Raw genomic sequence first — 11,827 nt, 5'->3', positions numbered from 1 at the left:
TGCCTCTGACGACGACAACGACAGCACACAGCGAAGGCATTTCGTCCACAAAGCACGCGGTCACCTTTCTTTGTTTCTGTCTGCACATGCTTTCTGCGATAAAGCCTAAAATATGAAGATAAGAAGAAATGCGTGCTCACGTTGAGAAACAGTGGCGGACCGAACGGCCGCGGAACCGAGTCGAGGTAACCGTGATCGCATTGATTGGATACGGACCTATTGGATTCATCTATACAAAAGGTGTCACAACCAACAAATTAAAACAGCCGTTTGTTGCCGACACAATCGACGGGCTTGGAATTGGAAATGAAAGAAAAATATGGAGATGTTAGTTCCAACCCAGTAGGGAGGGGCTACTCCAAAACGCGTTTGTGGGTGAAAAAATAGAACCAGAATCGGCGGGCTAGTTTGGTAGATTTCATAGCCCCTTTAAGAGTGTGAAAGCTCGCATTGCACTACCGAGTGAGAATAGAATATTGATTGGGTGCTGTCCTGCGAAGAACTTCTTCATTCGCACTCGACAGCGAATTTGGTAGAGGACGTTAGTGTCAACCCAAAGGCGATTTCCATTTGCATTACGCTCTTCACTGAGCGGCTGCTGCTGTCAGGCTCATCGAAAGAAGGCTGTCTGACTACCAATCCGTGTTTCTGTCCCGAGTACCGCGTACTTGTATGCGTCTTCCCTTTCGTTGGTCGCCGTCGCGATTGGGTGGAACATTAACCGGGCTCATACTAACGAAGCATGACCGAAGTGAAGATTTACACCAACAGCAACAACAGATAAATTAATGACGATGAATGGGTAAATTCGCCACGCGGGGTGCGGCCCACTACCCCAAGGCACAATGGACAGGGGGTGAGATCTACGCCAAAGTGCGGACATTGATTGTGAATCTTCGGCACTGAATGTGAAATGAAAAGCGACTAAACGAGAATCCTGTGGCGAATGTTCTTACGAGATGAATGAATCTACGAGGATTACACGCCCGAGGTGCGAATAACGATAAGATACTTACAAAATGGATCGCCATCCATTGAGCGGACCTGTGAGGTACGTACCTAATCTCGCAAAAATTGTTTTTTTGGGAGTATATGTGGAGGACACAGCTACGTGATACGGAAATTAGACTTTCGAACTGTAGTTACGAAAGAACATGGTGAAGCGTGACATTGTAAGGTCTCTCCGGTTGTAAGGTCACTTGAAAGAAGGTGAACAACCACTCCCGAAACTGGCATTTTAACTGCATTCCAGCGCAGTGCGGGTGAACAAAAACGAATTTCTGCAGTAAAGAAAACAGGCGTGGATGTTTAATACACGTTGTTGCCGTAAACTGTGGTGTACGTGTACAGAGGAATCAGTGGTCCAATATATACGAGCGTGGATCAGTAAATATCCTTACAACATTAGTTGAAGTTCCGAATGCTATCTGTTCACCAAGATTCTTCCAGTCGTGGTGCGGGTCTCCTGCTTTCTATGTTGTGCTTTGGTTCTTCCGCGTGGGACCTTTGCAACGTGACAACTGATCAGATATGGCTGCCCCGCTTCAGGTTTGCACCAGGGGTCGACACCAGGGGTGACTTTCATCTTTCATCGAAACCAGAACTGAACCGTAACTGAAAACCGCAAAAAAACGTTATTTTTTGCCGAACCGAACCGTAAACATTTTTTCTCTCCCCTTGAACGAACCGCAAAAAAATATGATGCGGTAACCGGTTCGGCAGACGGTAAAAACGATATACCTTCCCTGGACTGCCGCCCACCAGCTCCATGCATGGCTCGGAATCTTGCCGAATTAAATTGAAAAACTAAGAAGTGGTGAGTCCATGCAACTCCAACAGCCTCACCAACGAAAGGTTCACGACGTCCCTTTACATTTTTTGACTCGAGGTGTAAAAAAAAAAAAAAGAAGAAGGTGCGCTACACGACTTTGTATTGTTGTCTCGGCTGCTTCCTTTCCTTCAGCGTCGCAGTTAGGCGCGGGTTTACGGGGGGGGGGGGATCCAGGGTTCCGGACCCCCCTCAGTTCGAGACTTGGACATAGGGTTCAGTGGACCAATCCCTGTGTGAAATCGTTCGTTGGGGAGCTTCGCTCAAAGACAGGGACTCAAGCATTCCATCGCAGCATCATTTATTTGCGACCATGTCTCACGGTACCCGAACCAAGAATGACAAAAGTAAACACCAAAAAAACAGTTCACGTGCTCCCCGCACGATCGTTGTCTTCTTCCCTTTGTAACACGTTTACAACTTCAGCCCAAAAATGTTACACGCAAAAAATGTTCTAACACACTCCCCCCAAAATGGGCTAGCGCGCATTTTTTAACCGTTGGCCAGTTCTAGCGGATACAGCAGTTGCACCGGTCTTCTTCGCAAAGTCCCATCAGGTAGGCGTACGGTGCAAGCCCTGACTTTCTCATCCCTGCCGCAGAATACGTCCACAATCCTGCACAACTTCCAGAGCGGCCGTGGTTGTTTCTCATCGTGCAAGATGACTATGTCGCCAGGTTTGAGCGCTGATGACTTGAAAACTCTCGACGAACGAGATGACTGCAGTTCGGCCAAGTATTCCTTGTGCCATCTTTTCCAAAAGTGGGCAAGACCCCTTTGTCGACTTGTCCAAATTTCGTCTAATGATAGCTTCGTTGAGGTAAGTTCTCTGCATTGTGGGGTAGGTAGAGACGTCAGACGTTTACCGACGAGGAAGTGCGCTGGGGAAATTGGCATTTCTTCAGAGCTGTTGCTGTAGAGGAACGTTATAGGCCGTGAGTTAATCACCGCTTCCACTTCAGTCAGGATGGTGACTATCTCTTCCGTATCAAGGAGCTTCCTTCCTAGTACCTTCTTCAGCGATGTCTTGACGGATCGCACAAGTCGTTCGTAAAACCCGCCCCACCAGGGCGCCCGCTCCATAATGAACCGCCATTAAATTTTGCTCGTCGAGAAATGATCTTTCACCACCGGATCCCTTAAGGCCAACCACAGCTCTTTCAGTTCGCTCCTACTTCTCTTGAACGATAAGAAATTGTCAGAATACACAATGCGGCATAGCCCTCTCCGTGAGACGAACCGTCGTAGAGCCTGTAGAAAACTCTTGCTGGACATGTCCTTGGACAACTCGAGATGTATTGCCCTCGTGACTGCACATACAAAAAGGACGATGTAACGTTTCTTGGTACTGCTAGCTTCCTTCACCATCAGAGGTCCGGCAAAATCAATTCCCACCACTTCAAACGGTAGGCATTCCGTTACTCGGTCCGCTGGCAAAGGAGCAACCGTTTCGCTTGCTGCCTTGGCGTTCAAACGCTTGCAGGTCACGCAGTCGTGAATGACCCTTTTTACAAGTCGACGAGCTCTGGTAACCCAAAAGTTCTCTCGTAGTTGCACGAGTGTATCTCTGATGCCCGCATGAAGAAGTTGATGATGAGTCTGACGAACCAGTAGCTTCGTGTAATGATGATCTCCAGGCAAGATCCTGGGATGTCGCTCGTCGTACGTTCCACGGCTGAACTGTAGACGTCCGCCAGCCCTGATAATCCCGTCGTTGTCGATGAATGGTGTTAGGTCCCTTAATGGCGAGTTGCTCGGAAGTTTGTAGCCCTTTTCGATACAGCTCAGTTCGTGCTGAAAGGTCATCCGTTGAACTGTCTTCATCCAATGGACTTCGGCCTTTTCGATCTCTTCTGCTGACAGTACTCCACTCCTCCTGACATGCGATTTCAGGTTATGAATATAGCGCAGGACCCATGCTGTTGTCCTATGAAGCTTGAGTACGGAACTGTACTTGTTGATGTCAAGTAAAACCGGTACTGTGGATGTTGAAGTAGCTGTGGTTAACACCTGGGATTTCATTTCTTCAAGTTCTTCGGACGCAAACCGTGTCGTTGGGGGCCTTCCTGGCCACGAGCTCTCGTCGCTGACGATCCACGGTGGTCCCTTCCACCACAACTGACTCTCGATCAGTCGTTGAGCTGATATTCCTCTTGTCATTAAGTCAGCGGGATTCTCTTTGCTCGGACAGTAGTGCCAAGGATGCGAATCGCTGTTCTTTTGAATTTCGGTCACTCGGTTCCTTACGAATGGTTTCCATCTTGCTGCATCGCCCTGGATCCAATGGAGTGTGATCATACTGTCGGTCCAGAAATGCACGCCGCTAACGTCAAGCTTGAGGTTTCCGCCGATGTACTGAAATAGGCGTGATGCCACGAGGCTCGCCATCAACTCTAGACGGGGCAGCGTCAGTTGTTTTAGTGGAGCGATTCTTGACTTCGCCAGAACCAGTGTCGTCGTCGTCCTTCCTGTTAAGTCCCTTACGCACAGGTACACTACCGCGCCGTAGGCTGCGGTGCTTGCATCCGCAAAGACGTGCAGCACTCTGCTGTCGGCGACGTCACTTGAGCCATACTCGTAAAATCGCGGTACTTGTATCCGCGATAAATGTCTTAGGTCGTCGCACCAGTCAGCCCATTGGCGTCTGATGTCATCTGGTAGAATTTCATCCCATCCAAGTTTAAGTCGCCAAGTGCGTTGAAAACAGAGTTTAGCGGTTACGAGAAATGGCGAAATCAATCCCATTGGATCATACAGCCTTGCTGCTGTCTGTAATACGAAACGTTTCGTATCTTTACGTTGCTCGGAGATCTGCCTGACACTGTCCACTGCGAATGTCAGGTTGTCCGTCGCGGGATTCCAAGATAATCCAAGAACTTTCAGTACACCCGCCACTTGACCCTGTGGCATCGCTGCTGTTGCTTCCTCCTCAAACAAGTTCCTCATGGTCGGACTATTGGACGCCCATTTGTGCAACTTCATAGAAGCAGTTTGGAATATGCTCTTCGCCTCACGGTAAAGTTTCTCGGCACTTCCTTCATCTGCTGCTCCAACCAGAAGGTCGTCAACGTACAGTGACTCGCTGAGCAACGTACACGTGACGGGGTATTCGTCTTTCAGGCTCCGCAGGTGGTGTTGTACTGTAGCTGCCAGTAGAAAGGGGCTCGACGTGGTTCCAAAAGGGACCCTGGTCATTCTGTACGTTTCGATGTCTGGCAAAGGTTGATCGTGTGTCGGAGCTTCCTTCAGCCACAGAAAACGTAGTGCATCTCTGTCAGCGTCGGTGATGCCAATCTGTAAGAAGGCCTTCTCGATGTCAGCGACCATAGCCACCCGATATTTCCTGAAGTTCAGCAGTAATGCCACTAGGTCACAGTTCAAGTTGGGGCCACTTTCCAAATTGTCGTTCAGTGACTTCGCCTTGGCATCGTGTGACGAGGCATCAAATACGACCCGCAGCTTTGTCGTGCCGGCGCCTTCTCTGATTACCGCCTGATGGGGCATGTAGTACGTCCTGCCCTGCGATGATTGATGTGGGCTTGCCACCTCCGCAATACCGCTGCGTAGCTGCTGCCGTATGACGTTGTCATACTCGCTCATGAGCTGTGGGTCACGTGTAAGCTTCCTCAGGAGTTGATGAAGTCGCTTTCGGGCGACGGCCTCGTTGCTCTCCAGATCCACTTCCGTTTTCCACGGTAGGCATACTTGATAGCCATCTTCGACCTTCACCACAGTCTCCATGAACGACGTTACAACGTCGTTATCCCTCGTATCATCGTTTTCTGTCTCACGTATTCCCAGGCTGTCCAAATCCCACAACTTTGTCACGAGCTCTTCCAGTGGCCGCTCTTGCGTCACCGTCCGCAGCACTACCGTCTTGTTACAGTGTACAACATTTCCGCCTGTCGGGATGGGACCCTGAACACACCAGCCGAAGGACGTTTCGATGGCCCTCAGTCCCTTGCCGAGGTCTTCCACCTTCCCGCTGACGACTTCCCAATAATAGTCGGATCCTATGAGCACTGCGATCTCTTTGGAATCGGTCTGAATAACATCAGCTGGCTCCAGATTCTTGTCGTTCAGCTTACCTTGTATATCTTTGTCAATCATCGGAAGAATCTGCTCGCAAATGCTGTCGGTTTCCAATGCTTCAATCTCGAAGCTCTTTTCTCCATTACGACTGCTCATTGACAATCGTACTCTCCTGAAGCTCCGTTCTGTGAGGTGGCCTTCAAACACTTCAACCGTAAGCTCCTCGGTCTCCAAATACTTGCACCCCAGTTTCTTCGCCATCCTCCTTGATATGAAGGACCGCTGGCTCCCGCCATCAAACATGATTCTGGCAAGTGTCGTAGAGATTTCTCCTGACAGCATAGCCGTCGCAGTCTGAAGGAGAACTGTAGCCCTCCTTGAATTGTCAGCAGCTGAATGTAGGCTAACGGACGTCGTTGGCGTTGCGACAGAGTCCTGATCCCCGTCAATTTCTTTCGATCCTTTTTTCGACGCGTAGCTTGGATCGCACATTGAAGCTGCATGTCGGCCTGTGCATTTCCTGCAACGCAACCTGCTCTTGCACTCCCTGGATTGATGATTAAGTTTAGTGCATCGGTAGCACCTCCGCTCAGCTCTGAGAATCTCCTTTTTCTTCGTTAACGGAATGTCAGAATCACAATTCTCCGTCCCATGCTGTTGTGACGAACAGAATGTGCAGCGTGTCTTCCCAGCCAAGTGCTGCAGTGCGGCTACTGAAGCTGTTGGCTGGCGTTTCCGGTCGTGAGAAGTCTTGTACTGTCCCTTGTCGTCGGTTTTTTGGGTAGATGTTGCCTGCTCCCGGCTTTCTACTTCAATTCTAACCAGCTGAAGTAGGTCTGACACCTTCTTCCGGTATTGCCTCACAGCAGGGTCAGAAATTCTTGCCGTTCCGGCGCTGTCTCCAGCTTGAATATCAGATGGAACTCCCACCGGGATGGATGCCATTGCCGATTTTCTGTGATATTGCAGCACAATGTCTCTCGGTAACGAGCGTAGCAGTACAGGGTACAGCAGTGAACAGTAAGAGTCTTCACTCACACCTAGGACATTCAGTCCGCGAATGTGGGCTTGGAGTCTGTCATAGAGCTTACGAAGCTCGCGTACGTCTTCGGACAATCGTACGGGACGAATATTCAAAAGCGCTTCCATGTGATCCTGAATGATGGCAGTTTCCGTCCCATAACGTTGCTGCAACAACTCTACTGCGTCCTTGTAGCATTCTGCTGACAAGTGCAGACCTGCTATAGCAGCTGCTGCCTCGCCGACTAATACCGACTTTAGGTAACTGAACTTGTCACTCTGGGTCAGATCTTCGTTCTGATGGATCAGCCGTTGAAATTGTTCCCAAAAGGCCTGCCAATTTCGCTGCTTGCCGTCGAACTTCAATAACTCCAATTTAGGGAGTTTCACCTTGACTGCCGTCGATCTCGTCGTAGAAGTGGTCTGTATTCCAGTTTGTACAGATCCATTCTTCTTGCATTTCAGTCTGGCGATGCAGGTAATCACACGGTCGTTGTATTCATATGTGCGCGTAAAATCCTCTTCGCTCTGTTCGATCTCGCTGTGTTCGATTTCAGCGTCTACGTCGTTAAGTTGCTGGTGACACGCTTGAAGCCGTTCGATCAACACATCGAGAGCGTCCAATGTGGCTTCTCCAGTCCCCCTCAGTAGACTGTTGGCTTCGGTGATGATTCGGGTCACTTGGGACCGGAGCACCTGACGTTTCTTCGGTAGATGAGACATGGCGTCCGCCGTGTTCGATTCCGTTGATTCGCTGCGTCGTTACCGTTTCAGCAGTGTTCGTCGATCAGAGTCCTTCAATACCTTGAGTCCTCGAAGATCCCGGGTTTCGGCACCAAAACGTTATGTGAAATCGTTCGTTGGGGAGCTTCGCTCAAAGACAGGGACTCAAGCATTCCATCGCAGCATCATTTATTTGCGACCATGTCTCACGGTACCCGAACCAAGAATGACAAAAGTAAACACCAAAAAAACAGTTCACGTGCTCCCCGCACGATCGTTGTCTTCTTCCCTTTGTAACACGTTTACAACTTCAGCCCAAAAATGTTACACGCAAAAAATGTTCTAACACCCTGCATGCACGTGGCACTTGTCCACAGCGGATCTCCCCCCCCCCTCCCTCGGGAAAATCCTAGATGCGATCCTGGTCGTAGTGTGAAGGCGACGTAAATTTTACCTTACCTATACCTTCAACCTACCGTTTAATATCACTCTTTAAATTTTAGTAGTTCACACCTACATCCACAAGCAACGTGGACAACTAGCGACCACGGGAAAGAGGTTGGCGTGTCGTCCAGAGCATGGTGCAGAGCGTCAAGCTCTGGCACCAGCTAGATGCCGACCGCCGAACCAAGAGACGCGACCTCTCTTTTTTTGTTCAGAAATTGGCGATAGCCTTTTGCACTGGAGTTCAATGGTATGCTGTACGCCATTTCCCAGCACTTTTCGGTACAGTAAAGGATGATCTGCTGTGAATAGCTATGAAGCGTAGAGGCGAGGGAGGACGAGTTAGGAAGGAGGAGCAAGCGATCGCCGGAACCTGATGTTGCCTCTGACATGTACACTGGTTAGCATAGCACACGTAAACCGGCTCGAACCGGTTAATATAGGCTCAAACCGTTATTTTGGCTGCGTTGAACCCGAACCGAACCGGTAACCTTGAACCGGAACTTGAACCGAACCCCAAAAAACAACTATATAGGAAGGAGCAATGGTCAGCCATCCGTTTCCTCACTGGAGCAAGTGCATGAATGCACGCATAAGTTCGCAGGAGGTCACGTCAGAGGTGTTGTATGGCCTGCTGCAGCCAACGGAGCCCCCTTTTAAGGGATCAGCAGGGTACGGTTGTCGAGCACTGAACACCTAGAGGATAAACAGTGAACGACGAAACATACTGTGATCTGCTGGCGGCATATTTGAAGCCCGCCATCAGAACAGTACTGGTGTACCTCGAAATAAAGTAATTGAAATCCCCGCTGCATAATAGACTACTGGAAATATGCGTTATTTAACTATAAAATGCACAGTGGCGCGAGGAAATCTGCCAACAGCGAACTTGGACTAACCTGGACATACAAATGCGAACACCGAACTTGGACTAACCTGGACATACAAATGCAAACACCGAACTCGGACTAACCTAATAATGAACTAACCAACGCTGTTTTCCGTCGTGCCTGCCCTGCTAAGCCTAATGGGCCGCTAAAATTTGGTTTTTGTTCGCTAACACGATTTGGACAGACATCGAAAACCCGTGAATTTGGGTGGTTAAACATTGATACCGTGAGAAAATGGCTAGGAAGCAAGCGAGCTGGTGGTGGATGGGAACACGAAAGGAGAAGCGAAGACGTTGTTTCTTCGAGCTCCCGCGTTAGGCCTAACTACTTTCTTGAGCACACAGAAGTCCCCGGGACCCTGTTAATTCGAGTCACCGGGGGCTGTTGGAGTCTTCAGCGGGCTCACCATGCCTAAGGACTTCACCCCCACGAAAGACCTCTGCTTCACTGTAGAGGCTCCTGTTGAAGCATCATATGCTGACGTAGTGGATGCTATCACCGACGTTGTTGGGCTAGATGGCCTAGATACCGTCCAGTACCAAGGTGGTACATCGTTTCTCGGTACGTTGTACACAACTGCCGCCTACCATAAGCTTCTCAAGGTGGGTGGCCTCGTATTTGGCGAAACACGGGTCCCCGTGAAGCCAGTAGCGCCGCACGTTATTCGTGTGACTTGTATGTATCTACCCCCGTACGTCCCGGATGAATACCTCCCTCGTGCCCTCGCTCCGTTTGGAAAAGTCGAAAAGTTGGAGAAGATGTATTCCAAAGACAGGCCAACGATCAAAAGTGGACACAGAGTTGCATGTATGCAAATGAACGAAAATAACCAAGTCCCAAACTTCATTAGGGTTCTTGGTCACCGTGTCACCTGCGACTATCCAGGAGTGCGCCGTGTTTGCAGCAAGTGCAAGCGCGAAGGTCACTACCGGGCCGCCTGTACTACGCCGTTTTGTTCACGTTGCTCAAGATTTGGCCATCAAGCAGAAGAATGCACCTCGCAGTGTCATCGATGCAAAGGCAACCACGCTACGGCTGATTGTATCCGCAAGCGCACGTTCGCTGACATTATCCGACCACCAAAACCGACGCCCACGACAGCAAACGTTGACCCAACTCCGCTTGGGCCTACCAGCGAAGTCACCACTGTGGTACCAACTCTCCAAACTGACCAACAAGGCGACGTCCCAATGAATGAACGTGAAAGCTTTTCTTGCGATAATATGCCACGTGAGCAACTGCTGAATGGTGCGGAATCCCCTCCGAGTGAGACCGTGCCGTCCAATATATTACTTGCTACGCTAAGCCTGAAGCGACCCAAGATGCATCTCCATCATCCATGGACGAAGACACAGAGGTGGGAAGCGACAGCTACTCCGCAACTTCTGATGTGAAGAGTGATGCTGCGACACATCAGCCATCTTCAACACAGCACATGAATGCTGGGACACACTTGATAAGCGACAGCGAGAGTTCTACAAGCAATGACCTAACTACATCAGGGAAACACCAACATGCTACAACGACGTCGAGCGAGGGCTCTGTTCCAACAAAGAAGAGAGCCAAGCTGACGAGCGACTTACATCGCGAACTGAAGCGAGATCTTTTTGGAGATTCCGACACCTCGTCTGACTAGAGTATTCGTAATATGGGTCATAACAACTGGCGACTTGCTGTGCAGCTCGTACTCCTCTTTCTAACAATGGATTTGCGAGTATGCACTCTCAACGTACAGGGATTTCGAAATCCCGATAAGCAAGCAGAAGTAATTAATTTCGCCGCAGCTGCCAGAGTAGACATTCTGCTTTTGCAAGAAACTAATTTTACCACGGTGCAAGAAGTAGAATCGTTCAGACAACGTTTCCGCGTGAACTGTTTTTTTAGCCTAGCATCCACTCGCTTTACTGGTGTGGCAGTGATTATTTTTCGCCGAGCTTTGTTATCTGGCGCTTTCTCGACTCCAGACAGTGAGGGCCGCGTCATCGCTGTGGATATAAACATTGCGGGGAACAGACTTCGCATAGTTAATGTGTATGCCCCTGCTCAGATGAACTCCACCAATGCATTTTTCGCTGATCTTGATGTTCACCTGTTAAGCCCATCTTCTACATTTCTTGTGGGAGACTTCAACTGCGTCTTGGACGGTGTGAGAGATGTCCGAGGGCCTGGTGCTGGACGACCGGTGTGGAATGGTCGAGAGTTACTCAGAATTGTACAGCAATTCCAATTACAAGACGCGTGGGAACTAACACGCGGTAACGAACTCGTGTACACCTGGCACCGAGGACAAAGCAGCTCGCGCTTGGATCGGTTTTACGTACCACCAGAATACACAAGCTATGTGCGGAGGTGTGATGTATTTGAGGTTTCCCAAAGTGGAAGGTATGTGTCAGATCACCGAGCCGTCGTGATGACGCTACGTGTACCTCAAAGAGCAGAGCGAATTCATCGACCGTGGAGATTGTCTCACGCTGCTTTATGCGACGAAGATACGATAACGACAGTGAACGAATTCTTGTCTGAAAGACTACTTGGAACAGAGACGACATTCGAGGGTTGGTCCAACATCAAGAAAGATCTCAGGCTCCTCTTCACAGCAATGGGTCGGTCGAAGGCTCGCCAGCGTACCAACCAACTAACTGTTCTGACAAAGAAGATACGCATAGCTCGACGTTCCAGTGTGCTCTGTTCAAAAGCAAAGACATACCATGACTGCCTGGAGGCAGAACGAATGGCTCTTTTGAAGTCTAGCACTATGGCAGCGCGACTAGAATTATTTCGGTCTCGGTCTGTCGCAGGGCCAGGGTCCTTGCGCTACCTGCGTTCCAGGCGATTTATCGATCCGGAGGCAACCACAGCTGCTGAGTACATCACTCAGTCAAGAACAGAC

General features: G+C 49.7%; 2 protein-coding genes across 2 annotated transcripts; both read right to left on the bottom strand.

The window, feature by feature from the left end:
* Window positions 1-2,320: 2,320 nt before the first annotated feature.
* On the bottom strand, window positions 2,321-2,911 carry LOC135384834 (uncharacterized). The gene has a single exon (XM_064614017.1). The coding sequence runs from the start codon at window positions 2,909-2,911 to the stop codon at window positions 2,321-2,323; it is 591 nt and encodes a 196-aa protein (XP_064470087.1).
* A 12-nt stretch (window positions 2,912-2,923) lies between these two features.
* Window positions 2,924-7,603, bottom strand: LOC135384832 (uncharacterized). The gene has a single exon (XM_064614016.1). It carries the CDS (start codon window positions 7,601-7,603, stop codon window positions 2,924-2,926), a length of 4,680 nt encoding a protein of 1,559 aa, XP_064470086.1.
* Window positions 7,604-11,827: the final 4,224 nt, after the last annotated feature.

Source organism: Ornithodoros turicata, chromosome 2 (assembly GCF_037126465.1).
Source record: "Ornithodoros turicata isolate Travis chromosome 2, ASM3712646v1, whole genome shotgun sequence".
Lineage (NCBI taxonomy): Eukaryota > Metazoa > Arthropoda > Arachnida > Ixodida > Argasidae > Ornithodoros > Ornithodoros turicata.
This window is presented reverse-complemented; position numbering and strand designations above follow the sequence as displayed.